Genomic DNA, 19626 nt, shown 5'->3' on the forward strand with positions numbered 1-19626 from the left:
TAATGGGGAGTGCATTGAACTTATAGATTGCTTTAGGAAGTATGGACATTTTGATGATGTTGATTCTACCAATCCATGAACATGGTATGTTCTTCCATCTGTTTACATCTTCCTCTATTTCTTTTTTCAGTGTCGTGTAGTTTTCCGCAAATAGGTCCTTTACTTCCTTAGTTAAGTTTATTCCTAGGTATCTTAATTTTTTTGGTGCGATCGTAAATGGAATTGCTTTTTTAGTCTCTGTTTCTATAAACTCACTGTTGGTGTATAGAAATGCCATAGATTTCTTGGTGTTAATTTTGTATCCTGCTACATTGCCAAATTCATTTATTAAGCCAATTAGTTTTTTAATGGAGTCTTTTGGGTTTTTTATATACAATATCATGTCGTCTGCAAATAAGGATAACTTTACTTCTTCTTTTCCAATTTGGATGCCTTTTATTTCCTCCTCTTGTCTAATTGCAATGGCTAGTACTTCCAGTACTATGTCAAAGAGGAGTGGCGATAGTGGGCATCCCTGTCTTGTTCCTGTTCTTAGAGGGAATGGTTTTAGTTTTTGCCCATTGAGTATGATGTTTGCTGTGGGTTTATCATATATAGCTTTTATTACGTTGAGGTATGATCCTTGTACTCCCACCTTGTTAAGAGTTTTTATCAGGAAAGGGTGTTGGATTTTATCAAATGCTTTTTCTGCATCAATTGATATGACTATATGATTTTTATCTTTCAACTTGTTTATGTGATGTATCACGTTTATTGATTTGCGGATATTGTACCAACCTTGCATTCCTGGTATAAATCCTACTTGGTCATGGTGTATGATCTTTGTGATGCTCTGCTGGAGCCGATTTGCTAGAATTTTGTTGAGGATTTTGGCATCTATGTTCATGAGGGATATTGGCCTGTAATTCTCTTTCATTGAGTTGTCTTTATCGGGTTTTGGTATTAGGGTGATGCTGGCTTCATAGAAGGAGTTTGGAAGTGTTCCTTCCTCTTGAATTTTTTGGAATAGTCTGAGGAGGATAGGTTTTAGTTCTTCCTTGAATGTTTGGTAAAACTCTCCTGTGAAGCCATCTGGCCCTGGGCTTTTGTTTGCTGGAAGCTTTTTGATGACTGTTTCAATTTCTTCCCAAGTCACTGGTCTATTGAGATTTTTAGATTCTTCCTGATTGAGTTTTGGAAGTTTGTATTTTTCTAGGAATATGTCCATTTCCTCCAGGTTGTTCAGTTTGTTGGAATAGAGTTGTTCGTAGTATTTTGTAACAATCCGTTGTATTTCGGTGGGGTCTGTTGTTATTTCACCTCTTTCATTTCTGATTTTGTTTATTTGGGTCCTCTCTCTTTGTTTCTTGGTTAGCCTGGCTAGAGGTCCATCTATCTTGTTTATTCTTTCAAAGAACCAGCTCTTGGTTTTGTTGATCTTATGTATTGTTTTTTTGGTCTCTATGTCGTTTATCTCTGCTCTGATTTTTGTTATTTCCTTCCTTCTGCTTACACTGGGTTTTTCTTGTTGCTCCTTTTCTAACTCTTTGAGTTGTAGAGTTAGATCATCTGTTACTATTTTTTCTAGTTTTTTGCAATAGGCTTGTAAGGATATGAACTTCCCTCTCAAAACTGCTTTTGCTGTGTCCCAAAGATTTTGGATTGTTGTGCTTTCATTGTCATTTGTTTCCAGGATGTTTTTAATTTCTTCCTTGATTTCTCTGGTAACCCAGTCCTTGTTTAATAGCAAGCTGTTTAGTCTCCATGTGTTTGATTTCTTTGGATTATTTTTATTGTAGTTAATTTCCAGTTTTATGCCATTATGGTCTGAGAAGATACTTGATATGATTTCTATCTTCTTGAATTTGAAGAGACTTTGCCTATGTCCCAAAATGTGGTCTATCTTTGAGAATGTCCCATGTGCACTTGAGAAGAATGTATATTCTGTGGCTTTGGGGTGGAGTGTCCTGAAGATGTCAATTAATTCCATCTGGTCTAGTGAGTCATTTAGGATTGATATTTCTTTGCTGATTTTTTGTTTAGATGATTTGTCGAAGGGTGACAGTGGGGTATTAAAATCTCCTACTATGATTGTATTGCTATTAATCTCTCCCTTAATGTCCTCTAGCAGTTTTTTAATGTATTTGGTTGCTCCTGTATTGGGTGCATATATATTTACCAGGGTTATTTCTTCTTGTTGGATTGTTCCCTTTAGTATTATGAAGTGGCCTTCATTATCTCTTGTTATGTCCTTCACTCTGAGATCTAATTTGTCAGATATAAGTATTGCTACCCCAGCTTTTTTTTCATTTCCATTTGCCTGGAAAACTTTTTTCCATCCCTTCACCCTCAGTCTGTGTGCATCTCTTTTTCTGAGGTGGGTTTCTTGTAGACAACAGATGTATGGGTCTTGTTTTCTTATCCAATCTGTTACCCTATGTCTTTTGATTGGAGCATTTAATCCATTTACATTTAAGGTTATTATTGATAGGTACTCATTTGACGCCATTTTTATTCTATACCCGTGTTCCTTCTTCACTTCTTATTTCTTTATTTTTACAGTAGACCCTTTAGCATTTCTTGCATTGCTGGTTTGGTGGAGATAAATTCCTTCAGTCTTTTTTTGTCTGTGAAGCTCCTGATTTCCCCTTCAATTTTGATTGATAGCCTTGCTGGGTACAGTATTCTTGGATTCAGACCCTTCCTTTGCATGACTTTGTATATTTCATCCCATTCCCTTCTGGCCTGATAAGTTTCTGTTGAGAAATCAGTTGCTAGTCTGATGGGGGTTCCTTTGTATGTAACTTTCTGTCTCTCTCTGGCTGCTTTTAAGATTCTTACTTTGTCGTTGTTGTTTGCCAATTTAATTATAATGTGCCTTGGAGTCTGTCTTCTGGGATTCATTTTGCTTGGGACTCTGCGGGCATCTTGGATTTGTGTGGGTTTTTTCTTTTCTATTTCAGGAAAGTTTTCTGTCATTATTTCTTGAAATACTTTTTCCATGTCTACCTCAGTTTCCTTTCCTTCTGGAACCCCTATTATTCGAATATTATTTTGTTTTGTTTTGTCCCAAAGCTCCCGTAGGCTCTCCTCCTGCTTTTTAATCTTTTTTTCTAGAAGTTGCTCTACTTGGGTATTTTTTTCCATCTTATCTTCTAGCTCACTGATGCGGTCCTCTGCTTCATCTAGTCTACTCTTGATGCTTTCTATTGAGTTCTTCATGGTAGCGATGTCACTTTTCATTTCTTCTTGGTTCTTCTTCAGTTCCTCATGGCTCTCCTTCATTTCCTCATGGTTCTTTCTCATTTCTTCTTGGCTTTTGTCAAATTTCTCTTCCATTCTTTTTAGCCATGCTATGATCATTACTCTGAATTCTTGCTCTGGCAGGCTGCTTACCTCTGGCTCGTTTACTTCCTTTTCTGGTGATGCCTGCTTTTCTTTCAAGTGCGGACTATGTTTTTGTCTCCCCATGGCCTCTCTTTTCAGGATGTCTGGTTATGTGGTATTCCTTCTCCTGCGTTGATTTTGAGGTACAAAATACAACACTACCAGGTACAACACAAGCGGCACTTAACAGGAATGTATTTACAATATTAATAACCTCTAATAAAGGTGACCACTAGAGAAAGGCAACTTAGGGGATAGGAGAGAAGGAATAAAGGTAAAAATAAAATAAAGAAAAATTAAAAAAAAATAAAATTAAAATTAAAAAAAAAATTAAGTAAATTAAAAAAAAAAGAGGGATAAAGAGATAGAAAAAGAAGAAGAAGAAAAAAGTAATGACAAAATGAAGTTGGAAAACAGGGAAAAAAAGAAGAGGGAGAGAGAGAGAGAGAGAAAGAGAGAGAAGAAGCAAACTAAAAGAGAAATGGGAAACAAACTATATATATATGGAGAAAATTGCCATAGAAAAACCTCTGGACCCAGCCAATGCCAGTAACAATACTTGGAGATTAATACAAACTACAATATCCACTATTATTAAGTAAGGCTATGATATACAGAAGTAAAATAAACAAACAAAAACAGAGGATTTAAAAAAAAATACAAAGCAACAATAACAATACAGGAATAAGCATAACAATTTCACTAAAAGGCATAAAAATTCACAATAATCAACCTTCACACATACAATGCGAAAAGGATAGAGGGGAGAATGGATTTTTTTTTTTTTTTTTAACTAGTTAATATAGTGCAGAGATTGGTATTTATACACTTGGATCAGGGGTTGGAACTTAGGTCTATAAGTATAGTGAGAGCTTTAGCAGGGGGTATAGAGAGAGAATAGAGGAAAAACTAAAGCCGGAAAGGGATAGGATAAACTGTAGACTAAAGGGTAAAGTTTAGTAAGAGAGTGATAGTGTAAAGGTTGAGTTGAGATAGGGTTGAATGATGCTATAGTAGAGATTAAAATAGAATGAAAGTTACTCCCAATGTAAAATAAAGAAAAAATAAAATGGTACTAGAGAGAGAAAAAAAAGAAAAGAAAGAAAGAAAAAAAAAATAAATAAAATTTTTTTTTTTAAAAAATTGCAAAATAGCTGTAGTAATAGTGATAGAGATTGAAAAATGTAGTAATTGAAAAGGTAAAATCAAGTAAGGAAAAAAGAAAAAAAATTGTTTCTTAAGTAAAAGATATGAAAAATGAAAATTAAATAAAAGATGTAAAAAATGAAAATAAAGTAAAGTATAGCAAAATTAGCATAAAAATGACCAGTACTGGTCACTCACTTCCTCAGTTAATGTATTTGGCACTTCTGATTCTCGGACCAGACAGTCTTGCAGTTCCCAGCTTTCCACTGCACCTCAGTTTTGTAAGGTAATCCTTAATTTTTAGTAGACTATATCTTAGATATTTGTGTCCATTTATTTTTGATTAATTAAAAGACAAAAGAAAAGAAAGGAAAAAAAAAGAAAAAAAAAAAAAAGAAGGGCAGTTTGTAATTCAGCTCTTAGGTGTCAGTGTTTCCGGTTTGACCTCCCAGTCTTTTTGGTTGCTCCGGCCTTCTTTCTCTATGGCTCTAGCTGGCAGGGTGCCAGCTGGCTCCCAGACTATCTCTTCTGGCTCCGATCCCTTGTTTCCAGGGAGGCACTTTCTCCCTGCAAATTCCCCGGATATGCCCAACTAGGCTGATCTTCCCTAGTATTCCGAAGCTAGGGGGTGAAGGGGATCAGGCGCCGAGGTGTCCAGATGTTCCGCCCTTGGCGGGACAGCCGCGATTCTTAGCACTCTGTCCCGTGTCCCCTGGCTTTAAAAAAAAAAAAAAAAAAAAAAAAAAAAAAAAAAAAAAATTCCCGCTTCTGGGGAAGCTTATGCCAAACCCAGCACTAGATGTCGCTGCAGCCTTCTTAGGGTTCAGCTTTGCGGGCGCTGCATGGAGGCAGGGCCGGAACTCCCCGGCTACTGTGGCTGCCGGCACCGCGGGACCGCGATCTCTCAGGCTTTCCTCGCAAATTCTGACCTTTCCGTGGGTGACCGAAGAACTCCTTTGAATCCACACGCCAGCGCCAACTCGGGCGTCTCAGCTACTGGATGGACCTCTCCGCTGTGGGCTTTCCCGGCCTCAGAGAAGCCACTCCTTTCTCACAGCGCCGCCGCCGCTGCTTCTGCCGCCGCCGCAGCCGCCGCGGCCGCCGCTGTGGCTGTGTTGGCCACCGGCTGGAAATCCTGTCCAGCGGATCGCTGCCTAGCTTCCTTGAAACCTCTGCTGCCCCTCAGCTGCCAATCAACCCTCCCTGAGCGACTCAGATGTTACTTTTATCTGTTCTGGGACCAGAGTCAGAACAAGTCCGACTGTTCGGTCGCCATCTTCAAGCTCCGCCCCCGAAAACGTGTGTATCTTGACTGGGAAGTGCTATAATTAATTATTTGTGTCCCAAATTCACATGTTGAAATTGTAAGTGTACCTGGGTTTTGTGAAATTTGAGTAAACTTTAAAATTGTATCAGAAAAAAATAAAAGTCTAAAACATGCAGCAGTGGTTGTCTCTATCAGAACCCACTCAAATCACCAATTGGGCCCCTACAAAAACCATACTGATTCTGAAGAATGACTGTAAATTACATCAAGCTCTACACAGCAGAATCTCTTATTGTAGCTGCTGAATCAGATGTCCTGTCATTGCTAGAGCAAACTAAGGTGGCCTCAAGAGCATGTATTTAGTCATAGTGCTAATTTCTATTATGATCTGAAAAAGAGTATCATAAACAACCAGACTCCATGAGGCAAGGATAAATGTCCATATATTATAGCTTTGCCTCTATCAGCAAGGGCTATATTCACCGATGTCCTTACCTTTGTCTTATAATTTTGCACTTTCTTGGTATGCCAAAGCCCTAGATATAGGATTTAAAAATTTAAGGCTAACCTTGATTCATTTCTGCCCTTGCTTTAACTGGGAGAAGTCCAGCTGCAATGAATCTGTCTCAGATATATGGCCCAATTAGAAATCACTTTTAAGGAATACACATGGTAGGCCTTCCCATGACACAGCCACCTTGAGAAGTTTGACGTACACCTTGAATTGTCAATGCTATTTAAAAACATTTTAGATGGGCAGACTATTTCCACACTGTGGTTAAAATCTTATTTCACCATTCTGGAGAGAGCATGATAACCAAAGACAAAACCACACACTGTCTAAGTCATCATAGAAGAAATTAAACAGCCCCTAGGAAACAAGAGGTCCTTAACAAATGCAAAACAGATTAGTAAGGATATGAGCTAATATTGAAAAAGTGGTGGCGGGAGTCAGGGAAAGAAAAGACGAAAAATATTGCTCGGTCCACAATTGACATGCTCTGGTCAACAGGCTGCTGAATCTGAAAAAGAATTGCTCTCCTCCTTAGAAGAGAGCCTGGTCCCAACAGTTGCCCATGAATCAGCAAGAAATAACCCTCTTAGTCAGTGGTTTTCCAACCTCGATTTTTGGAGAGCCAGTTGACAACTGCAAATGCAGCTCCCCTGTTTGGTAAGGGTATAGAATATTGGGACTCAGACCCATCTGGATGAAAGTCCAAATCACTCAACCACATACCAGTAAGCCACCTGCAAGTGCTGGCCATGGGAGCTCTATACAAGATGGACTAATTAATTGCAGTGTGACAGACTGATTCATTCTTGCTGCGTCCCTCCTCCACCATTTGGTGGCTGCCTTCATCTGGACTCAGTATTTGCACAAAGAAACTTGATCTGAAGCTTGAGGCGTCTAAACGGCACAAATACAACACACTACTTATCAGACTCTGTCCTAGTGCACTATTTCTGAAGTGATTGCTTCCTGTTTCCTTTGACCTAAATGTGTGTCTTTGTACACACATATCAGACCAGGAGTTCTGTTCTGTCATTTATAGGTAGGCTGTGATTAGTCAATTCCTTAGATTTTAATTATGACATATGTGGATAGCAGCTACAGTGTTTGGACAGGGTGAAGACTTGGACTAATGAAAGGGCACAGTCCTCTCATGGCCACGTTCAAGTGCCAGCTTGGAGTCAGGGCTCTCCCAGCACAATTATAGGCAACAGCTATAGTTGTAAGCTTGAACCTATGGTTCAAACAGGTTGCCCCACGTGCCTAAGTGATATAGGCTGCAAGGAAACAAAGCTTGATCAGGTGCATGTAATTGAGAAGGATCAAAATTCTTGAGAATGTTGTAAACATCTTCACCACTTCCTTACTTTGCCTCCTGGCATCTGGTTATAAAATAAAGTCATGCCTTGTATTCCGTGGTACTGTCGCTAGGTCTGCATCAGAAAGGACAGTGTCCCACTGAGCCCCAGCTCTCATTCTCTTGTCTGTCTTTTCTCAACCCTTCACCAGCCCCAGTCAGGATCACTCTTGGTCATGCTGGTATGGCCCTAAATATTATGACTTCAATATCAGAGGCCTTATGAAATTATGTATCAGCATCAATGGCTCCTCTGGTATAGTTTTGCAATAAAGATGCAAGGCTGAAGTCATTATATTTGCAAGTAGAGGCCTGGTGCATGAAATTTGTACATGGGGATGGGTTGGGAAGGGGAGCTTTGTGTCCCTCAGACAAGCCTGCAATCTGGAACCCCTTGAGGGATGTTCAACTGCCCTCTCACAACACTCGTCTGCCAGCCTGCCTGATTGCCCCAACCGCTTCTGCCTGTCAGCCTGATCACCCCTAACCTCTCCTCTGCCAACCTCATCAATGCCTAACTGCTCTTCTGCCAGCCTGATTGCCCCAACTGCACTCTTCTGGTGGCTTGGTTTCTCCTAATTGCCCTCTCCTGCTGGCCTGGTCTCCCCGAACTGCTCTTCCCTGCTTTTCTGGTCGCCCCCAACTGCCCTCCCCTGCAGGCCTAGTCCAACCCAACTACCCTCTCATGCTGACCTGGTCACCCCTAATTGCCCTCCTCTGCCAACCCAGTCACCCCTAACTGCCCTTCCCTGCAGGTCTGATCACCCAAAACTAACCTCCCATGCAGGCCTGATTGTCCCTAACTGTGCTCCACTGCTGGCTCAATCATCCCTGACCACCATATGTTGCCAGCCTGGTCACCCTTAACTGCCCTCTCCTGCCAGGTCAGTTGCCCCAACTCCCCTCCCCACAGGCCTGGTCCCCTCCAACTGCCCTCCCCTGTAGTCCTTGTCTCCTTTAAGTGATCTCCCCTGCTGGCCTGATCATCCATAACTGACCTCCCATACAGGCCTGGTTGCCCCCAACTGCCTTCCTCTAAACGTTGGATCTTACCAACTACTCTTGCATGCAGGCCAGCGTTCCCCATCCCCCCCCCCCCCCACTGTCCTCCCCAGTTGGCCAGGTCCCCCCTCAATGCCCCTCCTTGCCAGCCTGTTCAACCCAACTGCCTACACCTGCAGGTGTGGTCCACCCCACAACTGCTCTCCCCTGCCAATCTAATCTCCCCTAAGTGTTCTCCTCTGCTGGCCTGATCGCCCATAACAGAATTCCCCAACAGGCCTGGGTCCCTCCAAACTGTCTTTCCCTGTGTACCTGGTCACCTCCACCTTCCCTCCCCTGCTGGCCATCTTGTGGCAGCCATCATGTATCCTCCTGGGGGCAAGCAATTTTGACAGCATGAGGGTGGCCATCTTGTGTGTTGCAGTGGTGGTCAGTTTTCATATTAACTCTTTAAAATATAGGATACCCCAGGTTGACCACAACCAAAGAAGAATAATGACAATTAGGAAAATGACAGAGTTAGCATAGTAAGTGCTTAAAACCTGTGAGCTTTTCTTAGATGCATTCTTTGATCATGATATAACTTTAGAAATATATACATATTATGTATATAATTTTTCCATATTAATTGTGGATCTTCAAAACATAAAATTCTAAAACTTCATGAAAAATCACAAACTGAGCAAGTGTGCTGGCAGTATTGTTGACATCTCGGGCCTATGCCAAAGAAGTTTTTGATTTTCCCCTTTTTTCTGATGAGGGATTCCTCTTATGCTTACTTTACACTGGCAATAAAGTCAACAATAACAGAAATTTAGCACATAAGCAGTTATGGAAAACTGTTATAAAAATTGTGCAAACTACTGTACACAAGGTTTTCTTCAGGCACATGTATAAGACATAAGGACCAACATGTTAATTAAGTACAGGTCCTCTTGCTAGTGAATCTAAGAGTTCCTACTGTCATCTATAGGAATATTAACAATATAGCCACATATGATGTGTTAAATGGGTTGAAACACAATGGGCCTTTTGAAATCTCCAAGTTATTTTCTTTTAAGATGACAACCTTGGAATAGCTGTAGAATGATGTCATTATCAGAGTGAGTATTAACCATTTCTCCCAGTAAGTACAATGCGCTTTTACCAATTTCGTAGGTTCCAGTCAGCATTTAGGAAAGTTGTGGGGATTCTGTTTCTGTACCAGTTTAATTATTAGACTCTTCATCTTCATCCTCTGAACCTAAGTATGAAAAGTAACCAACAATGAATGCACACATTAAAAGGGCTGAACGAATCAACACTAGAAGTAGAGCGAGCCCGGTTTGCATTCACATCTATTTTGCTGCGAGAAGATGGTTCTCTGTCAGGTGGAGGGCCGTTGTCTATACTGCCACCTGGTCCTCGGATGTCACACAGGGGTGGATTCCATCCGTGCTGACAGTGACAATTTTTCCTTTTGTTGCACACCCCTCTGAAATTGTATTTCTTGACATCACAGTCAAAGCCCATATCTTGATGAAAAGTGCAATTTATTTTAAAACAGTAACTTCCTGGCCCACAGGTTGCACCGTCTATTACATTCGCAAGAGATAGCAGGTCTATTCCAAATTAGTAGTCGAATCCAAAGCATTTTTCTTGGTTAGCTAATAGCTGATGAAATGTGGTGTGCGTACCTCCACCAGGTACTTGTTTGACATTACGACAGTGCAAAGTGCCACAAAGTACATCATCTGATTCACATGTTTATGTGTTTCTCCTCTTTTGTATAAGAGCTGCCCACATTTTCCATATCGGTCACCCCTTACATTCAAGATATCATAGCACACTTGCGGGGCATCTGTTACTTCATAGCCAAACAGGGCTTGACACTGCATGTCACGGTCACTACAGTTTTCTCTCACAAAACGGATAATGCTGAACACGGGGTTCCATCCTGGATATAAATGTCATCTGGACAAGTAGCCTTTTTCCCGTCACAGTACTCCAATAGGTCACAAATGCCACCCTTCTCTCTACAAATCCTTCCAGGATGAGCATATTTACAGTTAACACAGCACTCTCCTGTACTGCATAGACTTCCAAGGGAGAGGGCACAATTGGTCTCACAACATTTATTTTCAGCATAGTCTTTCAAGGAGCCACAGTCACATTCTTCGTAACCATCTATGATCTTGTTACCACAACCAGGCGCTACATAAGGAAAATTATTGTATGGAGCCATTGTGTAAGCCAAACATTCATCATAAACATGCATTCGATAGTGGATTGGGGTATAAGAACAATTGCTGAACATATCCTTAAGACCTGGGTGAGGAGCCATGACACAGAAAGTTCTTCGAAAACATTTACAACCTGCTACATTATGGTTCACGTTAAGCATATGACCCAGTTAATGTGCAGCGACACTGGCACCTAAGAATAGATGATAATATGGTACATATACAAAATTACCCCCCAGTTGTTGTTGCATATTCCATCTTGCAAGCCAAAATGTGTTTTACCAGCGATTTTATGTCCTGTAAGAAGTATTATAGTATAATGAGAAATGAACTTATGCCATTCATAATATTTCCACAAACCTTAAATTTCCATAGCTCTACCTTCATTGTCATAATTTGTTACCTCAACTTGTTTCCTATTCTCCCATATGAACAAGACACGTATGTGGACAACCAGACGATGGTGACGATGAATAATGCTCCTATGAATATTCATCCCCACATCTTAGGGGTAATTTCCTAGCACTGCAATATCAGAAACATAGATTAGGTGTGAGTTTCACTCTCCAGGAAACCATGATTATACATCCTGTTTCTCCATTGGTGACATCTAGTTACATTTCCTTTCCATCACTCAGTCCAACTGCATTTGATTTTTATAAAGTGTGAATCTAATTGTCTCCTCTAAATTTTTCATCACCACTCCATTAGATATGTCTGATTAGGCTTGATCTTGTATAATGAGTTAGTAATTGTGCAGTGAAGTTTTAAGTCTCTCCTATGGGGCCACCATAAATACACAGGCGCTGCTCTCAGTGTTTCTGCAAACTTTGCCTCTTCAAATGCTGCATCTTCTTTTTCAATGGTACAGCATTCATCCTCTGTAGATCACTCTTTCACAAGCAGAGAAATCACATGCTCACACTTGGTCGAAGCCTCCATTGCCTTGGTTTCATAAGTCGAGTCATCCACCTGCAGCATCCCTCGCAGACCCCCAAGCAAGTGTCCAGTGTGCCCATGGACCCAGGAACCTCCTCTAAGTAGCAAAAGTAGTAGCAGTCTTGAGGGATAAAGGGGTAGTCCTCCTGCATGGCACCCTGGTCATTATCAGTGATAACTGGAAAATGTCTGGGCAGCAAGTCCTCCTTGATCTTCATGTGAACCACATATCTTTGGCCACAGAAGTGAATCCTGTAGGACAGCTGGTCTCGGACCCCAGCTCCAACCAGCCTGTGGAACCCTTCGTGGGAAGTCACAATTTCAGAGGAAGTGAAAAACCATCTAGGTAGGGTATGGGAACAACTGACCTGGTATAGGAGTAGCCAGAGGAGGGGCAACCTGAGAGGCCCTGTCAGGTGGGCCTTGGCCCAGATAGGCCCCATGAGCAAGGGAACCTGTGACCATGGAAAGTGAAGGCAAGACTAAAGCTACAGTATCATCTTTTCCAGCCAGAGGACAGCAGAGAGAGGCTGGATGTTTGGCACCCCAAGAGATAGAGTGAGGTGGGGTAGCTATTATATAACAATGGTGCATTCTTTGGGGGAGGCTGTGCTCAGTGATGTAGGGAGCCTGGGCTGAAAGGTCCCATGGTCTCTTAGAGAAGACGCAGGGAAAGGCTAAGTGGATTTGGGGGTAATTTTAAGACACTTGGTGGCTTTTTTCCTCAAGCCTAGAACATAATAGGTCAACATGACATTAAAATGGAGAATGGTAAGGACAGTGGAAGTTTCTCCGTATAAAAATTTGGAGGAGAGAATTAGATTCACACTTTATAAAAATCAAATGCAGTTGGACAAAGTGATGGAAAGGAAATGTAACTAGATGTAATGAATAGAAATACAGGATGTATAATCATGGTTTCCTGTAGAGTGAAATTCATACCTAGTCTATGTTTCTGAGATTGCAGTGCTAGGAAATTACCCCTAAGATGTGGGCATGAATATCCATAGGGGCATAATGCATGAATTTTCCCCATCAAATGGGAACAACCAGTACTCAACAGACCAATGGATAAACAAAAATGTCTATTTGTTCCATGGAATATTCTCACTAATTCAGAAGAGACTCCTGATACGTGTAAGAACATGGATTGAAAGATGAGACAGAGGGCCAGAGAACCAGGACACAGGGTTTATTAGAAGAGAAGACCCCTGCCGGGCTACCTTCCAAAGGGAGAAAGAGCACATGTGCAGGGGTGAAGGAGCCTTTCGAGAGGAGTTAAGGGAAGGGATGGGGATTAGGGTACTTGGCACACGCTGATTGGTGGATTTATATAAGGCACATGATTAGGGACTTAGGAATCAGGGGCTTAGGGTATTTGGCAGGTGCTGATTGCTGGTTTAATGTACAGTCCATATAAAGTGCCTGGTTAGGTATTCATGAATGTTTGGGCTGCAGGTAGAGTTCGCTTCATTCTGCGTCCATCAGTTGGGGGAAGGGAGGATCTATCATGGATGTGTCTCACAGATATGATAATGGTGTGATGATGGCAGAAAAACATGAGACCAAAGCAACTTAACATATGATATAAATTTTATGAGGCTCTAGAACATTCCAAAACCAGTTCTGGAAATAGAATTTAAATCAGTAGTTTCCTGACTTGGGAATGAAGGAGTGAACTTTCTAGTAATGGAAAACTTGTGGATCGTGACTGGAGTGTGCTGTATTAGTGTCCCTCTCAAATTCACACGTTGAAATTGTAAGTGTGTCTGGGTTTTGTGAAATGTGAGTAAGATTAAATTTAAAATTGTATCAGAAAAGAAGAAAAGACTAAAACATGCAACAGTACTTGTCTCTATCATATCCCACTCAAATCACCAATGGGGCCCCTAAAAAAACTATACTGATTCTGAAGAATGACTGTAAAATACATCAAGCTCTACACAGCAGAATCTGTTATTGTAGCTGCTACGTCAGATGTTCTGTCATTGCTAAAGCAAACTAAGCTGGCCTCAAGTGCATGACATGCTCCCATGGATTTAGTCATAGTGCTAATTGCTGTTATGATCAGAAAAAGTGTATCATAAACGACCAGGCTCCATGTGGCAAGGATACATGTCATTATTAATAGCTTTGCCGGCAAAGGCCATATTCATCCACCCCTTTACTTTTGTCTTATAATTTTGCACTTTCTTGGTATGCCAACGCTCTAGATATAGGATTTAAAAATTTAAGGCTAACCCTGAGCCCTTCTGCCCTTGCTTTACCTGGGAAAAGTCCAGCTATAATGAATCTGTCTTGGATATCTGGCCCAATTAGAAATCACTTTTAAGGAATACACATGGTAGGCCTTCCCATGCCACAGCCACCTTTTAGAAGTTATGGCGTAAATCCTGAATTTTCAATGCTATGCAGATGGGCAGACTACACCCAGCTGTGATTAAAATCTTATTTCACCATTCTGGAGAGAGCATAATAACCAAAGACAAAACCACACACTATCAAATTTATCATAGAAGAAATTAAACAGCCCCAGGGAAACAAAAGGTCCTTAAGAAATGTAAAATAGATTAGTAAGTAATGAACCAAAATTAAAAAAGTGTGGGAGGTAGGCGTTGGGGAGGAGAGAGGGAAAATCTTGCTGGGTCCACAATTAACATGCTCTAGTCAACAGACTGCTGAAACTGAAACAGATTTGCTCCCCTCCTAGGAAGGGAGTCTGGTTTCAACAATTGCCCATGCATCTACAAGAGATAAACCTGTTAATCAGTGTTCGTCCAACCTTGATTTTGGACATCCAGTTGCAGCCCCCCCATCTGGTAGTAGTATAGCAAATAGGGACTCAGAACCATCAAGGATGAAGGTCCAAATCACTCAACCACATACCAGTAAGCCACCTGCAAGTGCTGGCCATTAGAGCTTTATACAAGAAGGAATAATTGCAGTGTAACAGACTGATTCTCTCCTGCTACATCCCTCCTCCACAGTTGGGTGGCTGCCCTCATCTGGATTCTGTATTTTTATAAAGAACTTGATCTGAAGCCTAAGGCGTCTAAATGGCACAAATAGAACACACTACTTATCAGACTCTGTCCTAGTGCACTGTGTCTGAAGTTTTTGCTCCTGTTTCCTTTGACCTAAATGTCTGTCTTTGTACACACATCAGACAATGAGTTCTGTTCTGTAATTTATAGACAGGTTGTGATTAGTCAGTTCCTTAGATTTTAATTGTGAGATACTATGACTTCAACAACCACATGCCTAAGTGATATAGTCTGCAAGGAAACAAAGCTTGATCAGGTGCATGTAATTGAGTAGGATCAAAACTCACGAGAAGGTTGTAAACATCTTGCCCACGCCCTTACTTTGTCTCCTAGCATCTGGTTATAAAATAAACACATGGCTTGTAGTCCATGGCACTGTCACTAGCTCTCCATCAGAGAGGCTCTATATTAAGGAGGACATGTCCCACTGAGCCCCTGGTCTCATTGTCTTGTTTGTATTTTCTCAATCCTTCACAGGCCCCACTCACGTTCACTCTTGGCTGTGCTTACGTGACACAGGATACTAAGACTTCAATAACCAGAGGCCTTATGAAATGATGTATCAGCATCAATGGCTCCTTGAGTGTTTTTGCAATAAAGATGCAAAGCTGAAGTCATTATATTTGCAACTAGTGGCCTGGTGCATGAAAGTCATGCATGGCGTGAGTTAGGGAGGGGGCTTTGTGTCCCTCAGCCCAGCCTGCAATCTGGAACCTCTTAAGGGATGTGTGACTGCACTTTCACAGTTCAGGACTGATGGCTCCCAACCACTCGCCAGCCTGCCTGCCTGATTGCCCCTAACCGCTTCTGCTTGCCTTCCTGATCATGCCCTAACTTCTCCCCTGCCAGCTTAATAAATGCCTAACTGCTCTCCTGCGGCCCAGCTGCCAATAACTGCCTTCTCCTGCTGGTCTGGTCTCCCCTAACTGCTTTCCCCTGCCGGCCTGGTCTTGTCTAACTTCTCACCCCTGCTACTGATCCCCCAGCCCAAATACCGTCCCATGCTGGCATGGTACCCTCCAATGGCCCTTCTCTACTGGTCCAGTCACCCATTTCTGCCCTCTCGTGCAGGGCTAATGGCCCATAACTGACCTCCCCTGCATGCCTGGGTACCACCCTCCTAACTGTTTTAACTTGCAGGTCTGATGACCCTAAATCAGGCCCACTTCCCCCTAACTTTCCTCCCATACTAGCCTGCCCACCCCAATTTCCCTCACCGGTTGGCCAGGTCAACCCAAACTTCATTCCCCTGCTGGCCTCCTCACCCCCATAGCCCTCATTACCAGTCTGGTCCCCAGCAACAGCCCTACCCTGCAGGCCTGGTCTCCCTGAACTGCCTTCCCCTGCAGAAACCCCGAGAGCTGTGCCTGTGTAATGTGTCCCTTGATTGCTGTCCTCTGCTGGCTTGATCAAACACAACTGATCTCCCAAGCAGGCCTGGGTCCCCAGCCTCCCCTGTATTCCTGGACACCCCCAACAGTCCTCCCCTGCTGGCCAACTGTGGCAGCCATCTTGTGACCAGGTGGGGTCTGCCATCTTAGACCACATGAAGGTGACCATCTTGTGTGTTGGAGTGATGGTCAATTTGCATATTACATCTTTATTATATAGGATACTCCAGTTTAGCACAACCAAAGAAGAATAATGACAATTAGGAAAATGTCAGAGTTAGCACAGAATGTGCTTCCAACCTGGGGGCATTTCTTAGATGTTTTCTTTGAGCATGATTTAACCTCAGAAATACATATCTATAATTTCTACATGTATTTGTGGATCTTGAAAACATAAAATTCTAAGACTTCATGAAGGATCACAAACTGAGCAAGTGGTAGCAGTACTTTTGATATCATGATCCTATGCCCCAGAAGTATTTTTATCTTCCCAGTTTTTCTAAAGAGGAATTCCTCATATGCTTACTTTACACTCACAATAAAGTCAACAAATAACGGAAATTTAGTACATAACTAGTTAATGGAAAACTGTTATAAAAATCGTGCACACTACTGTACACAAGGTTTTCTTCAGGTGTATCTATAAGACATAAGGACCAACATCTTACTTAAGTACGGGTCCTCTTGCTAGTGAATCTAAGTACCTACTATCATCTAAAGTAGGGGTGTCGAACTCAATCAGAGAAGGGGCCAAAATCTAAAATCCAGCCTAAATCGCGGGCCGAATGGTTTACTGAACAGTCATAAACTGACAATGTCATAAACTGACAGCGGAGTGCAGTGATGACAGCGAGGTGCGGGCCACATTGCAAGGCCTGGCCGGCCGGATTTGGCCCGCGGGCCTTGTGTTTGACACATGTGATCTAAAGGAATATTAACAATATGGCCACATACGACCTGTTAAATGAGTTGAAACACACTGGGCCTTTTGAAATCTCCAAGTTATTTTATTTCAAGATGACAACCTTGGAATAGCTATAGAATGATGTCATTATCAGAGTGAGTATTAACCATTTCTCCCAGGATGTACAATGTGATTTTACGGATTGCGTAGGTTCCAGTCAGCAATTAGGAAAGTTGTAGGGATTCTGTTTCTGTACCAGGTTAATTATGAGACTCTTCATCTTCATCTTCATCCTTTCCTGAACCTAAGTATGAAATGCAGCCAATAATGAATGCACACATTAAAAGGGCTGCCCGAATCATTACTAGAACTCGAGGCATGTTTACATTCACATCTATTTTGCCGCGAGTAGATGGTTCTCTGTCAAGTGGAGGGCCGCTGTCTATACTGCCACCTGGTCCTCGGATGTCACACAGGGGTGGATTCCATCCATGCTGACAGTGACAATTTTTCCTATTGTTGCACACCCCTCTGTAATTGCATTTCTTGACATCACAGTCAAAGCCCATGTCTCGATGAAAAGTGCAATTCTTGTTAAAACAGTAACTTCCTGGCCCACAGGTTGCACCATCTATTACATACCCCAGTGGTGGCAGGTCTATGCCAAAGTGGTAATCGAATCCAAAGCATTTTTCTTGCTTGGCTAATAGCTGATGAAATGTAGTGTGCTCACCTCCACCAGGTACTTCTTTGACATCACGACAGTGCAAAATTCCACAAAGAACATCATCTGACTCACATGGTTTATGTCTTTCTCCCCCTTTATAAAAGTGCTGTCCACAGTTTCCAAATCGGTCACCCCTTACATTCAAGATATCATAGCACACTTGTGGGGCATCTCTTACTTGGTAGCCAAACAGGGCTTGACACTGCAAGTCACGGTCACTACAGTTTCCTCTCACACAAACGGATAATGCCGAACACGGGGTTCCATCCTGGATATAAAAGTCATCTGGACAAGTAGCCTTTTTCCCGTCACAGTATTCCAATAGGTCACAAATGCCACCCTTCTCTCTACAAATCCTTCCAGGATGAGCATATTTACAGTTAACACAGCACTCTCCTGTACTGCATTGACTTCCAAAGGAGAGGGCACAATTGGTCTCACAACATTTATTTTCAGCACAGTCTTTCAAGGAGCCACAGTCACATTCTTCGGAACCATCTATGATCTTGTTGCCACAACGAGGCGCTACATAAGGAAAATTATTGTATGGTGGTCTTGTGTAAGCCAAACATTCATCATAAACTTGCATTCGATAGTGCAATGGCGTATAAGAACAATTGCTGAACATATCATTAAGACCTACGTAACGAGCCATGACACAAAAAGTTCTTCGAAAACATTTACAACCAGCTACATCATGCTTCATGTTAAACATATGACCCAGTGTATGTGCAGCAACACTGGCACTAAAGAATAGATGAAAATATTTTACATATACATACATTGCCCCCCAGTTGGGGTTGCATAAACCATCATCAAAGGCAAAATATTCTCTCTCAGCGATTTTATGTCCTGTAAGAAGTACTGCTGTATCATGATTTATTGTGGGATAATATTTTTCATATTTATAGTAACCATATGATGTCATAGCTTGATGTATAGAATCCCAAATCGTTAAGTCCTTTTCATCTTGATACTCCCATATGATCAAGGCATGTAAGTGGACAACCAGACGATGATGATAATAAATGCTGTGTAATATGCTGTTCATCATCACTACTCTCTCTATTATATCTGTCTTATTGGGCCTGCTCCTGAATAATGAGTTACTAACTGTGTAGAGAAGATTGACATCTCTCCTATGGGGCCACCATAAATACACAGGTGCTGCTCTCGGGGTTTCTGCAAACTTTGCCTCTTCAAATGCTAGATCTGCATCTTCTTTTTGAATCGTACAACGTTCGTCCTCTGTTGATGGTTCTTTTACAAGCAGAGAAATCACATGCTCAAACTTGGTCGAAGCCTCCATAGGCTTGATTTCATAAGTCGAGTCATCCACCTGCAGCATGCCTCGCAGACCCCCATAGCAAGTGTCCAGTGTTCCCATAGACCCAGGAACCTCCTCCAAGTAGCAAAAGTAGTAGCAGTCTCGAGGGATAAAGGGGTAGTCCTCCTGCATGGCACCCTGGTCATTATCCGTGATAACTGGAAAATGTCTCGGCAGGAAGTCCTTCTTGACCTTCATGTGAACCACATGTCTTCGGCCACTGAAGTGAATCCTGTAGGAGAGCTGGTCTCGGACCCCAGCTCCACCCAGCCTGTGGGACACCTTCCTGGGAATCACAATTTCAGAGGAAGTGAAACGCCATCCGGGTAGGGCATGGGAACAACTGACCTGGGACAGGAGTAGCCAGAGGAGGGGCAGCCAGAGAGGCCCTGTCAGGTGGGCCTTGGCCCAGGCAGTTGCCAT

The 19626-nt window shown here is 42.1% G+C and overlaps 2 protein-coding genes across 2 annotated transcripts; both read right to left on the reverse strand.

Moving 5' to 3' along the window:
- Window positions 1–10295: 10295 nt before the first annotated feature.
- LOC311613509 (disintegrin and metalloproteinase domain-containing protein 30-like) lies at window positions 10296–11032 on the reverse strand (the record flags this gene model as incomplete). Its single annotated transcript, XM_084867480.1, is given in 2 exon segments — window positions 10296–10555; window positions 10558–11032. Coding segments are annotated over 2 exon segments (735 nt in total).
- A 6377-nt stretch (window positions 11033–17409) lies between these two features.
- Window positions 17410–19626, reverse strand: LOC311613514 (disintegrin and metalloproteinase domain-containing protein 20-like; the record flags this gene model as incomplete). Its single annotated transcript, XM_084867496.1, has 1 exon — window positions 17410–19626. The coding sequence occupies one exon, from the start codon at window positions 19624–19626 to the stop codon at window positions 17410–17412; it is 2217 nt and encodes a 738-aa protein (XP_084723622.1).

This window comes from Pipistrellus hanaki (assembly GCF_964339955.1).
Source record: "Pipistrellus hanaki genome assembly, chromosome: 1".
Lineage (NCBI taxonomy): Eukaryota > Metazoa > Chordata > Mammalia > Chiroptera > Vespertilionidae > Pipistrellus > Pipistrellus hanaki.